General features: G+C 40.0%; 1 protein-coding gene across 1 annotated transcript; it reads left to right on the plus strand.

Annotated features, from left to right (window-relative positions):
• Nucleotides 1–3276: 3276 nt before the first annotated feature.
• On the plus strand, nucleotides 3277–7671 carry LOC139449793 (transforming growth factor-beta-induced protein ig-h3-like). The gene is made up of 6 exons (XM_071231324.1): nucleotides 3277–3476; nucleotides 4938–5140; nucleotides 5677–5872; nucleotides 6282–6368; nucleotides 6929–7039; nucleotides 7528–7671. Exons 1-6 carry the CDS (start codon nucleotides 3320–3322, stop codon nucleotides 7617–7619), a joined length of 846 nt encoding a protein of 281 aa, XP_071087425.1. The 5' UTR covers nucleotides 3277–3319; the 3' UTR covers nucleotides 7620–7671.
• The last annotated feature ends 8320 nt before the right edge of the window (nucleotides 7672–15991 follow it).

Raw genomic sequence — 15991 nt, forward strand, 5'->3', positions numbered from 1 at the left:
TCAATCTTGGTATTTGTCTTTGTTTCTTTTCTTTTCTCACTTCGATAGGTCGTCAGATTTGCCAGTTATTGTCGTAAGTGCCCCTGGAAAAGTAGCAGACGACAAATGGCTGAATATAGCACGTGATCATCCCACAAATTAGGTGGTGAAATATGGTGTAGATACGCGATGTGCACGCACATCTTAAACGCGACGTTAAACCCCATTTCCCCTGACTTAACTTCAACTTATGGTGATTAAACCGTCTTCGTGGTCTAATGGTAATGCGTTTGCCCGGAGAACGGAATGTCTGGGGTTTGATACCACGCCGTGTCATACCTAAAGACGTTAAAAGATGGCATTTATTTTTACCCTGTCTGGCGCTCGGCATTAAGGGGCTAAAACAAGGACTGGTTGGCTTGGTGTCAGTATACTCTGTCTGAGTGGGGTATTAACGTTACGTTACTAGCCCGGACTAGCATACACACACACACACACACACACACACACACACACACACACACACACACGTGCATGCACGTCGCTATGTAAGCGCAATAATCTTGGAGGCAACGTTAAAGCTCATTTGACCTCACCTTTGGTGAGCAGCAGATTTTAAGGTCGCCTCATTGAATGCTTAATTACATTGAGAACTGTTGGAGCGGGGTTACCAATAGATATACAAAAGAATTATGCACATTTTGTAATTAAACATGATCGAAGATGAATTTCATGTCATATTTAAATGTTCATCATATAATGATATAAGATAAGATTATATACCGAAAAAGATATATTGCTAAGTGTAGATTCAATTCATTTCGGGGCGGTGGGGTTGCCTGATGTAAAGCTTCAAGCGTTAGCTCGTCACGCCGAAGAAGTCCGATTCCCCACATGGCTTGTCGTAAGGGGCGACTAACGGGATCGGGTGGTCAGGCTCGCTGACTTGGTTTATGCATGTCATCGTATCCCATTTGCGTAGATCGATGCTCATAATGTCAGTCACTGGTTTGCTAATCCAGTTTCGATTATCTACAGGCCGCCGTCATATAGCTGGTATATTGCTGATCTCAGCGTTAAACACCAAATAAACAAACTAACAAATCACAAAAGAAGTTTTATGTCTATTGGAAATATGTATTTTTGTTGTAAGTTCTGAGAAGCACCCGTAAAATATAGTGTGCTTCATGACATGAGGTGTGACTTCATAAGATGTGATTTGTATTATACCATATGGTTTTACAGGTGAACAATTGACTTGTCTTTGCATGTGTTTGTGACGATTTCTCCCGATGGGACAGGATTTGCTCACCTATACACCTATATTTTATTTATTCATAAATACATGCTCATGATATAGTCGGAATCGTAAAATCGACTGCTTTTGGCAGAGATGAACGCGGAAAGGGCTTTATTTCAGGTTAGGGGGTCTACACATTGTTCGCAAAGATAGCAACGGAAATACTGCCACACTCGAACGTTCCCATTTACATCTGCCTACAAGATCAAAGTAAGCGTGATCGACCAAGTTCTTTGATCTTACCCAAACAGTTTACAAGTTTGTGCCGGGTCCTCCGTTATCCCGCCTCGCCGCCGTATTTATGGATCTAAGTGGTAAGTTGAAATCAATCCAACATATCAGGTTTCAATACATCTAGTATGTCTATCCCTGCTTGGTGGGAAAGTAACGGTCTGCTGGAATGGATCGTCTATCCCCAGTGACAGTCGACGAAAGAAATGACACCAAGTGATTCGCTTTTGAAATGCACAAAAGAGATCTCCATGAGGTATTGACTGATCAGCGAAAATCACAGACGAACACAGCGCTAGCTCCCTGGAGAGACCGGTCGCATCGGTTGAATCATTTGGACGATGTAATGTGGTTGTTTAAAATACATTTTTAACAGCTGTGAAATTGTAATAATTATTATATGAAGTATCTGGGCTTTCAATTTTAAAATTAATAGGCTGTATGAATTCAGCGACATCTTTTCGCTCAAGTATTCTTTCAAATGTTATCTTTTTCATATAATACATATCGTCCTCCACTTGAGCAAGAGTAGTATGAACTCTTTGAACCCCTTGTGGAAAGAACATGTTCGATTGTACTTCACAAGTTGGGAACTGTAGTCCCCAAAGGCTGGAGCTGCAGGAGTATCGCTCAACGTAATGGAACATTTGCCCATAGGAAAGTTAACCCTCTTGTCATAACATCTTGTGAAGTTTTGTCACTCTGAATATTTATGCATTGATGAAATTATGAAAACTGATAGAAATAATTACTTTATAACTTATCAGAAGTGTGTCTATGAATGTATTTGTGGAGGACATTTCCAAATTTGACGCATCAGTTACAAGAATGAGGTCCGATGCAATTCCCTTTTTCGACTTGTACCATATGTTCCCGTGTTTTTTAAGGTGAACAATTGACTTTCCTTTGCATGTGTTTGTGACGGTGGGACAGTATCATCACTATTTGATAGTGACTAAAACAGATACTCGTGATATCGGAATCGTACGCTAGACTCTCATTTTGACAGATGTCTTAGGAATATCGAAAGGTTTTGTCGCTTTTATTTATTTCAGTCATGTCTGGCAGTTAGTTAACACTACACCGAATTATACCATTATGAAGTGTCAGATGGGATCTTTTTGCTTTCTGGAATCGTTATTTTAATACTTGAACATAAGCAAGCATTTGCCCTAAGCTGACTTTAGACAGATAGGCTTAAACTATCAGAGGCTGGCAGTATTCCTGGTCACCATCAGCACTACGTTTTTCAATATATACGTTCTATCTTTGAGTGAGTGAGTTTATGCTTTACGTCACATCGGAAATATTTCAGCCATATCGTGACGACCTATCTTTGAAATTCCACGCCTGCCGATGTGCTCTTAGTACATAAGGACTAAAGTCTAAGATACTCTTAGATGTCAAATTTGCACCCTCTCACCCCAACCCACAACAAACAAAGCTGGTTGATCTAGAAAACGACCTTTTTCGCTCCTATCACCTATAACACTTTTGAACATGTATTCATAAGACCGATAAACTTGCACGTGAGAAAAGAAATAGTTTAGTCATCAGCCATAATCGTGTCAAATGCTTTTATAACAATATCAATAGGTGGTCAAGTTTCAAGTTTAGCCTTTTTCACAGGCAAACCTATCTTAAATCTGGTCCACGCCTTGTATTTACCAATCCTCTCCACATATGGCGCTGCGTACTGTGTCTCTTACATGACAAGGCTTATCTCTCAGCGTCACCCGTGCCAAAATACCTATTTATACTCTATTTGTACACGGACTCTACCTTTATTGGGAAAGTGCTTCGATCAAAATGTTGTTCAAAATATTGTGTGTAGTAGCAGCATTCCATGGCGCTTTTTCAGCCGACACCAGAAACATAGTACAGTACCTGTCCGCCAATCCAGAATACTCCACGCTGGTGGGTCTGGTTAAAGATGCAGGTCTCGTTGCTTCCCTCTCCGCTCCTGGTGAGTTAACTGATGGGGTTACTCCATCTCAGTCTTCACTATTGATGGATTTCCGTCCACTCTACCTATATCAGCGCCGATATATGTCGATGCGTGTGGTATTATCAGATGAAACTTTGTAATTGTACTCTATATGTTCTTCTAATGCCATTGGCCGATGCCTGAAAGTAATAAAGTTCAGTTGCGTTCATTTATTGAGGTATTTTGTATGCACATAATTCCGAGGTTTAATTGTACACTATGCTCTCTATCTAAGTTTCACAATCCTTTTTTCTCAGAATGCAATCAGCATATACAGAATGGCAATTAAATAATTTAGATTGCTTGCCAAATGGATAACTATCTCCTATGGTGCATCAAACACGATTACCATGAGGGTTATAATTAAACAAGGCAATGGTTTAAAAGTAGGAACTATCCACATTGTTTATTCAAGGCAAGCTGAGAGACCATAGGCCCCTGGTTTAACATACTTACAAGGTGTACTGGTTTCTTCTAACTTTCGGGGGCACGGTTGGCCCAGTCGTTTCTAGGTTTGTCAGCACCATACCCGTGCTCGTGGGTTTCACCGAAGTGGTAAACGTCTGAGACCTGCATCACTTCGGGCTTTCCTCCCACATTAAGCTGACACGCCGTGATATAACTGGAATTGGCGTTAAACCCAACTCACTCACTCTTCTTACTTACAGAGCATGATGCATTAATGCAAAGTGGTTTTATAGTGTATTTTATGTATTGGTTTCTTTTGAACGTGCACTTTGTGGCACGTTGATAAAGTATGTCTTATCTTATCATCATGTACAGTCCTCCCTGGCCATAATGCCCCTGGTTATAATGCCATCCTGGCCATAATGCCCCTGGTTATAATGCCATGTATTTTCTCAGAACGGATTTATGAAGTGAGGATTCCCTGGTTATAATGCCATCCTGGTTATAATGCCAATAACAATGTTTTTCATAACAAACGTCCCTATTCCCTGCTTATAATGCCATTTTTCTATATCTTTTTACGTAAAATTAGCACTGTAGAAATCTGTTGGAGATAATTCCTTCTTCTAAATCAACAAAGTAAATTTACTGATTTCAGTTGTTTTCACAGCTAATCCCCACACAAAGAATCATTAACTTTGTCAAGATAACAAACAAATTGATATTTGGATAAGATGAAAAGTTCTTTAGAATATATTTGTTTCTTGATTCAAGATAAAGTTTACAAACAAGCTTAATAACACTAAGAGTACAAAAAATATGTACAGATGGTGTTAGATCTTTCAAAACTACTCCATTATAGATCTTTAGAACATAATAACCAGCTCTGAATTGAGATAGCGAGATCTAATGCTGTTGAATAATGAATTATCTACAACATTTCACTGTACTAGAATTTTTTGATAAGTGCATCATTTTACATTACAACACATCTTGGTCATTGTCATTTCAATTATATAATTAATTTGAAAGGTTCTTTGACCGTGTTGGCCCCGACCAATGACGCGTTCAAGGCGCTTCCAGCAAGTACCCTCAGCGCTCTCCAGAAAGATAAGAACCAGTTGAAGACTGTGCTCCTCTATCACGTGATCAACAAGGCTCTTATCAGCTTTCTTATCACTGACGGAGAGGTTGAGAGCACACTGGCCAATCAGAATGTGACCTTCTCAAAAACCGTGAGTCTTTAAAGTGTAACATTTCTGAACTATGTCCTCAAAAGAAAATCCATATTGTTATAATGCACATGAAACAGGACTTTATTCACAGAATTAACCTGTCAATGTAATCAAATTAAGTGTACAAAGCTAATGTGTAAGAAAACCATTCGACCTAATATAGGTCCCACGTCTCTAGAATATCAGGGGCAGACCATATGATATTCTTGGGGAGGCGCTGGGATTTTATCGAAAATAATCTAATTTTCCTTAAACATGCTGTTGAAAAAAAGAAGATATTGTGTACTGTTAAGATTACATGTATATTTTTACAATGTATTTTTTACAAACAAATATTTAGGCTAATAGTTTTAATTATAAGATATCTGATTTGCAGCTGCAGCTGAAATAAATATCTCGTCTCCATAACATATCCCAGGCCCCCACCAGAATATCAAAGGGTGGGTCCCCATGCTTGATAATGTTGTCATTAGGTTGAACATAATTGTTTTAAAGAAAAAATATCATTGGTAAAATTATGATTTTATTGTTTGCAGGGAACCTCTCTCAAGGTCAACAATGCCCCTATCTCCAACTCTGACGTCATCGTAAGCAATGGTGTCATCCACACCATAGACGCCGTTCTCATCCCGAGCACTGAGAACATCCTGCAGTATATTGTCAAGCATGATGATATGTTCTCAGACCTCTTTGCAGCCCTCGTCGTTACAAACCTTGAGAGTGTTCTTGAAGGTAAATATATTTGTAGGACACAAATCTATGGCGAATTTTTACTGAATTTTGTCTGAAAATTGATTACATATTGACAGAAATCTCACTATGTTCACCTGGACGGAGATAGCGGAATATGCTATGTGGATCTGATTCACATCTTACAAATATTACGTCATGTATACTGAACCCAAAGATGAACATGAATATTTTTTTACTATTCAGTTGTGATAGTCTGAGCAGTCTTCATGTAAAGAAATACCCAACGAAACATGATCCCTAACTGTCTTTGTTCAGTATACATGACGTTATTTGTGTACGTCGTACAATGAGTGCAGTGAGTGCTGTGCAAACAAGTATGATACAAACATGTCTTTATCTCCTGGATTTTTTAACGAAGTATTCAAATTCACTATTTCTTTTGCGCCAGGTGGCCAATTTACTGTTTTTGCACCAACTGATGATGCGTTTAAGAAGATCAGCTCTGCACTGCCCCCTGATGCTGCCTCCTTGGCAAGTAGGTGATCATGCTGCACTTGATCATATTCATCAACATAATTATGGTATATCTGGTATATATTTGTTTATGAGGAAGCAGTGTCTTCCTCACTAAAGTCTCAGCGATATCTGCTTGATGGATAAAATAAAAAGCTTTTTTCACGAGCTGTTTCTTCAACTGAGGCGATGAAAAAAAGAATTAATGATTTACTTGACCTTTTTATCCAGTTTTATCTTTTAATAATTGATAAGAACATCAACTACTTGTGGCGTCGCATATCACGATGACGTAATACTAACAGTACTTTTAATCTTCACTGATCTGAAGCTAGTTGTGCTCATTACTTCACGGTCTTTTTTAGAAAAAAAGCCATCGTATATGACACTGTTTTGATACTTTATTACAAACGGTAACAACATTGTTCATCCGGAAAATAAACAAGTGGATCGAGCAATTCGCTATATAAGTGCAATAATCTTAAACTTGAAGCTAAACATTTCACTCCCCTACATGTATGGTTTCTTGTCACACCTGTATGGATCAGCGAGGTTCTACGGTGTTATTCGCTGTTTAAACAGGGGTTCTGAAGTACCACGTTGTGCCTGGGCTCCACCCTGCCTCCAGCCTGAAGGATGGGGATATGCTGAACACTCTGGCCGGCAAGGCTCTGAAGGTGGACCTGAGCAAAGGTGAGCTGATCATGAACCTAGACCCACTAAGACCCATGAACCTAGACCCAGCGATCGTAACGCAACGCTGATCGTAACTCCCCATCTTCACGAGGCAAGCGTATCCACAAGCCTGTATCAAAGCCATTGCAAATAAGACTTTGATAAAATGTCTAGTGGACTCTTGCCACGGGAAGATGGTAACTGTCATACTCTAACATTAACTTAAGATAATCGTCGCGCTATGATCGCTTTGTGCGAGTGACCCGGACAAGGATTAGGTGCACATGGCACTTCTCAGCGACATAACGGCACTCACTTGGCCACCTGCTCGTCCTTCTCCCTGATACAAATGGAAAACTATGCGCATACCAATAACCATTATACCCTTGGCAAATGGTTGTTGATCATGATTATAGTTACTATAGTTACGGAAACACTCGGCTTATAATCTCTATGAGGAAGAATATTCGCAGTGTCCTTGATCGTTGTGTAAATGATTATTCCAGGAGTGAAGATTGGGTCAGGGAAGGTCATCAATGCCGACATCATGGCCGTCAACGGCATTATCCACGTCATCGACACCGTCCAAGTACCATAACGTACACGCCGTGCGCGGTAGCTGAAGAGACTAATAAAACCATACTTCCTAAGATTCTTACAGTCGTTTCTTTGTACATAAACACCACCCACAGCCGGGACGACGTCTTTCCGTGAAGTCGCCTCGAGTCTCGTCACAATGTGAAGAGAGTGAGGAGCGTGTTGCCTCTTCCCGAAGATTCGGGTCAGAGGTCTTCAGCAACCCATGCTTGTCGTGAGAGGCGACTTAAGGGATCAGGTGGTCAGTCTCACTGACTTAGATAATGTATATCATCGCATCCCAATTGCATAGATGGATGCTCATGATGTCAATCAATTGATTGTCTGGTACAGACTCGATTATATACAAACCGCCGCCATATAGCTGGGGTGAGTGAGTATGGCTTACGCCGCTTTTAGCAATATTCCACAAATATCACGGCGGGGGACACCAGAAATGGGCTTCCCACATTGTACCCATGTCGGGAATCGAACAGGGGTCTTCGGCGTGACGAGCGAACGCTGTAACCACTAGGCTACCCGACCGCCCCAATACAGCTTTAATATTGCTGAGTGCGGCTGTAAACACAAGCAAACAAAACATGTTACTGCTTCACTGTGGTAGTATTATTGTCATTACGGCAATGTAAACCTTAAGTAGAGTTGTTATAATTTGTTACGGAATGTAGATATCCGATTGTATATCCGTGGTGGCACGTGGTCCTGTGCACAGCGCGCAGATCACAAATCAGGTGAAGTTAAGCAACGTCGGTCTCGTAGAGTAGTTGGATGGGTGACCATGTTAAGGTGACTCCTGAGAGTTTCTAGGACTTCGGTCCTGCCCCACACTGAAGCACGTGTACCACATGTGTTGTCAAGTGACCTTCTTCGGAATGTGCCTCTACCCAGCAGTGAGTGGGTACGATGAGATGGTAATGTGGCTGTTAACCTTCTAGCGCCTCACAGGCAGCTTGCGTTGTATACTCCCCAGGGAGCTGAGAATGAAAATTGAGTGCTCATTGATTCATTGACCGGATAATAATAATCTGGGGCATTATAAATGCACTTATTATTATTTTTATTGTCAGTCGCCATTTTGTAACCAGCCATTCAAGTCGGCTGGCAGGATTGTACATATATCGTGACGTCATAGTGTTTGATGAGATCAGCTGTTACTTCTCAATGCGCCCTGTTCGCACTTCGAGTTACTGAGAGTCCCATTGTGGTCACAAGATGTTATTGTCACAGACGAATATTTAACACAATAGTCCTTTGTAGCCTGTGTCGATCAACACGTTACATATGTCAGTAGAGGGGTATTGGGAACTGACAAGGAACTCCAAATATGAACTCCTTATTTGTAACTCTCTTGTTTATGGGCCGGAGGCCTTACATACAATAAATATCTTTGACTTGGACCTTAGGTCCCGTGACGTGGTCTACCCCCACTGTGCCCAACTTTGGGTATAGAGGTGTTAAATGATAAAATTTTGTTCATCAATATTACGAGATCTCGCGAGAGGAGACCCCATTCAAGATGGCGGCGCCCAGCGCAAACGGGCGTACCTAAAACAATTGTCACCTCGTTGCGTAATGGTTGACATATATTTCCCCATATATTATTTATATTTCAGATACAATTTAAAGCACATCGGGACGTGCGGAATTATACAGTACGATTGAACACATTTAATGTGACTTGGGTATATTTTTAGATGCAAGACATGTGTAAAATCAAAAATATGTTACTGAGGGATTCAATCGTATGCGCATTCTGATTGGTTTGTCGTATTTTCGCACATAACATTCAGCGATAGGGGCCGAGTCTTCTTGTAGGTTACGGAAAGGGGCGAGTGGTAACGAATGCCAGCGTGTGTTCACATTCGATGTCGCCGGGGTAACTCGTAAGTAATTTTCAATGTGACGTAAGGGAGTTGGGCTGCTGGGGAAATAACATGAGTCAGACATTAGTCTGGCTGAGAATGCCGCTGTTTGCATACGTACATGTCTTGTTATCAGATATGCAACCAAATATACAGCCTTGACTCAAGATACCATCGCTATGTCATCTGGGTCATATTCTGATCTAACATAGGAATAGGCTCAAATTGTACAATAATATCCGTAACAAGAAAACAGCGTTATCACTATCCCTCGCCATGGGGCAGATTAGAATTTTGTTTGCTCATATAGTAGTGAATATCAACCATAAAAAGGAGTCCTTTAAGCCTAAGCAGAGATAAGCACTTGGGCTGGTTTATGTCCTCAGAAAAAAATGATTAAATAAGAAATTAATACACTCAAAAGGCCCGTTCTCTGAAAAAACCCAATAACTCAGTCTTGATAAGTATCTCTTAGATAAGCTAACTTCAGTAGTTTCTGTAAAAAACGTGTCCCCATTGCAGAAACTATGTATGCAACCAGTACAATAACGTAGATCAGGGCCGTAAATGTGTAAAAAATATTTTACGAGACCAATTTTCGAACTCAGACAAGTATCTCTTATTCATTCATGTAACTTCAGAAGAGACAATTTGTCCCTATTGCACACACTATGCACAAAGTAAAATAAAATAGATCAAGGAACGAAACTCTGTAAATATATAATTGACAGGACAAACATCTCTTATATAAGCATGCAAACTTTTATTCATGTAATTTCAGTAGTTACCGAGAAAACTTTTCCCCATTCACATAGTAAGTTAAAAAACATGAAGCAAGGGCCATAACTCTGTGAAAAAAGAGTGTACGGCAATAGTTTTCGAACCCATTTGGGATCGTGACAAGTAACATCGGGGCATAAAATTTCATGTCTCTAACTCGGATAGTTTTCTGAGAACATTGATCCAAACTGAGAAGCAGACGGACGGAAAGACGGACCAACTTTTGACGAGCTTCGTTTCTCGATCCCCCGCCCCACGACTAATGCTCCGAGGACGTTGGATAAAGAAGGCAAAGCAACTATTTGTGAAGGACAGATCGAAGAAGTCAACGTGAATATATGATTCTGTTACACACAGTGAAACTCTGCGAAAACTTCAGTTGTTGCACGATCACAGATGCGAACAAATTGTACATCGTAAAATTGTCACTTAGAGCAAGTATTTCAGCTATTTCACTGTGTATTTCTGCTCATGTAAATATATAAACAGACCCCTGGATGGAATGTTAACCCTTTAACCTCTAGAGTTACCCAGTCTGCCGTGATAAAGGTGTAACGTTGCTGTAATATAGCTGAATCCAGGCAGCTTTGATATAACTGTAATATTGCTGAATCTAGGCTGCTGTTATAAAGCTGTATTATTGCTGAGCCCAGACTACTGTGATATAGCTGTAATATTACGGACTACATGCTGCTGTAATATTGCTGTGTTGTTGCTGGGTCCAGGCTGCTGTGATATAGCTGTATTGTTGCTGAATCCAGGCTGCTGTGATATAGCTGTATTGTTGCTGAATCCAGGCTGCTGTGATATAGCTGTATTGTTGCTGAATCCAGGCTGCTGTGATATATCTGTAATATGGCTGAGTCCAGGCTGCTGTGATTTAACTGTAATATTGTTGAGTCCAGGCTGCTGTGATATAGCTGTATTGTTGCTGAGTCCAGGCTACTGTAATATAGCTGTAATATTGCGGACTACATGCTGCTGTGATATAGCTGTGTTGTTGCTGAATCCAGGTTGCTGTGATATAGCTGTAATATCGCTGAATCCAGGCTGCTGTGATATAACTGTAATATTGCTGAATCCAGGCTACTGTGATATAGCTGTAATATTGCTTAATCCAGGCTGCTGTGATATAGCTGTAATATTGCTTAATCCAGGTTGCTATGATATAGCTGAAATATTGCTGAATCCAGGCTGCTGTGATATAACTGTAATATTGCCGACTATAGTATTACTGAGAAACCATGCGAAAAAATTACAAATATACCTCACACACACAGTATACTGACTCCGACTGGACAATTTCTTGTTTTATCCCTATAATGCCGAGCTCAGTGTAACATCTAACGGACTTTGGAATGACGCTGCTAGGGAATCGTACATAGGCGTACATACATGTATCAAGCCCATGTATTTGTGACCCGTTTTTCACTTATACAGGCAGTTCGTACGCTTTCTTTGACAGCCGGGCTTTAGGAGGACAAAACAGCGTTTACCAATAAATTAAAAACTACAAATGTCAAATGCTGGAGGTTTTCGTCACCTACAATGTTAGTCCATTTTATTATTTTTATGCTTCTTGCTTATCATAGATGCTTCGCTATGCGATTTACAATATAACCTCCCACTGCAGCTCTGTCTGCCGTTTCGTGTCTAACTTCCAGCATATGTTGCTGGTGACATACTCTAGTACGATATCTACATGGCACCATTGTCCAAGAGATTTGAATTACAAAATGTTCTCACCCTTGTACAATATCTTGTGGGATGACCGAAGTACAAGTTTGCCAAACAGTTACATTCCGACCAAAGACACACCAACAAAAACAACGCGATGAGGACATTCGGATACGGCTTCGTTTGGGCCTCAATTTCTGCGACGTCAATGATGGATGAGGAATAGCTCCGAACTGTACAAGTTGGAATGAAATCAGATGAACCAAATTACCCTTTTCTACTGGATTAATATGCTCATGCAAACTCAAGGCATGATTTAGAAATACAAGTTTGAATTTGATCAACCTTTTCCCCTTTTTTTACCATGTTGAGCCAAAATATCTTACGTGGATCAGTTAACGTTCAAAAGGCAATTCTCGACGTCGTAAAATATCCAAGCAAACATAAAGATATTAGTTAGCCGCTTTTGACATTTTAATTAATTTTTATGAACCCCCTTAACTCTTCCTCCACTTTCTATGACTAGATAGCCATTTTCCTTGGTTTTAAATGAACTTTACCCATGCCTTGTCCTGGTAAGATTAATTTCAGAAGACCAAGAAAAAGTTGAAATATTGCTGTTAAGGAATTGTATAATGGACTGTGCTTTCAGTGGCGATTTTTTATGATTATGGAAATGGTTTTGTCGTTTTAATAACAATTCATTTATTCATTCATTGGATAACAGTTATATCACGGCGTGTCAGCTTCATGTGGGAGGAAAGCCCGAAGTGATGCGACTTGAATTACTATTGATAATTGCCACACATGAATCTGACATGTTACATAAATGAAATACTGTTTGGGGTGACGCTCGAACACGCTTACTCACACATTCACTCTGTATGTAACCCCTTGAGATGTCTGATCAGAGAAGGAAATTATAGCATGCATATTCACAAAAAACTCGATATCCTTTCATGGCATATGTCATTCTGCGCAATGTGAAACATTAAACATTTTCAAAAGTATGTGACCCCAAAGGTAACCACTTACTAAAATATCATAACATTTTGTGACAACACCGGTTAAAATATGTTTGTTTATTTTAAAAGCAATGATCGTTTATTTACATTTTGAAGAGAAGATGGTTCCTACTAAATGCGGTACTTTCCATTAGAGGGTGTGTGGTGGTATCTCCTTGTTTTAAGTTTATAAATCGACTTGAAGTAATAAATGCATTTCTCTACATCCTTTTTTATATCGAAAATACTTCGATTCCACTTTCAATCTTTGATCATGAATAAGTCACGAGGACAAATAACAAACAAATGTTTTTTTAATTACACAATCAAAGCATCCAAGCCACTTGAATAAAATCGATTTATTTACATAGCGATGCTTGCAAGTCGTGCTGTATCCTGTATCTTCGTTTGATTTCATGACATGAAACAATATATATGCAATGAGGAAAATACTGACTTGATCCTCTATCATAAAGGTACGTGGATGTATGTATAAAATTATGTTTAGTGAAACATATATTCGTGATGGACTAACGCCATAATCACAGTTCATAATGCAGATACGCCACAATCACAAAGTAAACAAAAACAAGCTAAAAGGGATGAGATATAAATTAACCAGAATGAGATTGATTAAGATCCACCATGCCCTTCCTTAAACCTTCCACACAAATAAACTTTAGATTGTCACGTTTTGACCTCCTTCGACAATCGTACAATCTATTTGAATATCAAAGCAAGCCATTTTGTTGGATGAACGTTCACTGTAGTCTTACTGATTGTTCCCGAGAGATACCAACTCCCCACACCTGTGGTCAGCCAGATCAGGGCACTGGAACCATTCGTCACCATTCGCCCCTTTCCGTAGCCAGGACTACCTCGGCTACTCTGACATTCTTATTCCCACGAGGCCTCGAGTCTACAGAAGACATAGGCCACTGTTAGAAGTGTTAATAGTAGAATCAAGTGGATGTGCCGAATTTCCTCGCTCCCATCCCTGGTGGATGCACATATTGACAGGTTAATTCTCAACACCGCGGGGGCGCGTCTGGATGTCAGGATGTGCAAGATAAGCAATCAATACAAAAGCCCATCGCTGCTATTTGGGGATTTACCCACGTGATGAGGCATATCAGCAACACATCTACATCCGACAATGGATCGCGATCCATAAGAAATATTACTAATAAGTTTTTAGTCGGAGAAAAGTTCTTATGTCAGTTAAAGAAATGTGAAAAGTTAATATAATATTTCTCTGACATATTCTGGAAGCATTTGTCCTCAAATGGTTTCCTGTTATAGGACACATGCACGTGAAAAAAATACATGTAGGTATGCATGCACATTCATGAATTTCATGAATTCTTTAGCCAGGAGTAAATTAGAAAAAAATATATGTGACTTTACACCTTCACAAGAACTACGCCTTCTCTATTTGTGTACCAGTAAATTGCAAATGATTCCATGCCATTTGATTGGCTGACCAAGTATTTATTTTTGCGTTTATGTTTCAACAGACCGAAGAAAATAGGCCAGACCCACTTGTGGACCACTTTTCCCTGATTGATAAAAGGGGTTGGCGGGGTTGGCGGGGTTTGGGTTGCATTACTGCGATGAACATTGTCATCGATTTCGTATCATTGCCCGTATGTTGTTTGTGTTACTGACTGAATAAGCAATCTGTGAAGTTATCATTGTTGACATAAATAAATTATAATAATTAGTTGTTACTTTTGTTTGTTTGTTGTTTAACGCCGCACTCAGCAATATTCCAGCTATATGACGGCAGTCTGTAAAAAAATCGTGTCTACGCAATTGGGACTCGATAACATGCATCAACCAAGTCAGCGAGCCTGACCACCCATTCCCGTTAGTCGCCTGTAAGAATTGCGTTCAATGTGTAGTTGCGGGTTGCAGACTTTGCCTTAAAACCGCTACGTACACATTGTACAAGTCAAGTCTAAAATTCTTCATACAAGTATGACATTAAGTCTTTGAAGGGCATTTAGAAGCGAAGCGAGGAACACAACGTTTCGGAGTACATGTATATGCTTACTCCTTGGTAACTGGCAATGGACGATGGGCAAACGGGAGGCCGGAGAGTATTTAGCATTGTCCATTGTCCATTGCCAATTGCCATTCAGTGATAATTTAGCCCTGGCTTCCAGTTGTCCATAACTGTCAGCGCTAAGTACTGAAAAGTGTTGGCTCCCATTGTCTATTGTTAATCCCCTATCAGCGCCAATTATCTGTTGGCTTCCCTTAAGTTTCACCTTTTGAGACTTATTACTTTTGTTGTTCTTACATGTACGTATACATGCTTTCTGCCTCATAGCATTCATTCACCTGATGAAGGAGTAAGTATATACTCCGAAACGTTGTGTTCCCCATTATAAAGAAGTTGACATCCATAAATTATCTTCCTTATGTATGATATTGATTTGATTGGGATAAATGTTCAAAAAAAAGCTTGGTCCCCGCTTATTCAGCATTTTTCAGTTGTGTCGAACGTCGGATAACTCGAATTATTTAACTTCGAGACAACAGTGTTTGACAGTATGTGGTATGTATTGCTCAACCCTATTCCAGGTATATACGTCGGGCGACACTTCGAAGGAACTTCACTCATTTTACCCATGTCTTGGAATTTAACTTGGCTGTCGACGTGGCAAGCAAACATCATGTGGCTAACTCACCACCGCAGGATTACTTACGAGGGGTGATGCAAGGAGTGGCTGAACCTAACTGTGATAGATTGCGTTTATGTGGTTATTGTGGTTGTTAATTATTTTCAAAAAAATCTCCTGCGAGGTGAACATTCCTCTGCCAACAAAGCTGTCGGGTCTGTAGGTGTACAATGCCAGACATAACATCATGGTCATTTGCATAATGCTTACATACTTACTTCATGGCGACAACAGACACAGGTGTAGTCTTTGTGGAACAGCATATCTTTAGTGAGTTTTCCCACAACGTTTACCGTTATTCTCACGCAGTTTGAAATGTTTGATGTGTGAGTTGGGTTCAACGTCGCTTTGAACAGTATTCCA

This window comes from Haliotis cracherodii, unplaced genomic scaffold (assembly GCF_022045235.1).
Source record: "Haliotis cracherodii isolate W230 unplaced genomic scaffold, xgHalCrac1.p SCAF_8, whole genome shotgun sequence".
Taxonomy (NCBI): Eukaryota; Metazoa; Mollusca; class Gastropoda; order Lepetellida; family Haliotidae; genus Haliotis; species Haliotis cracherodii.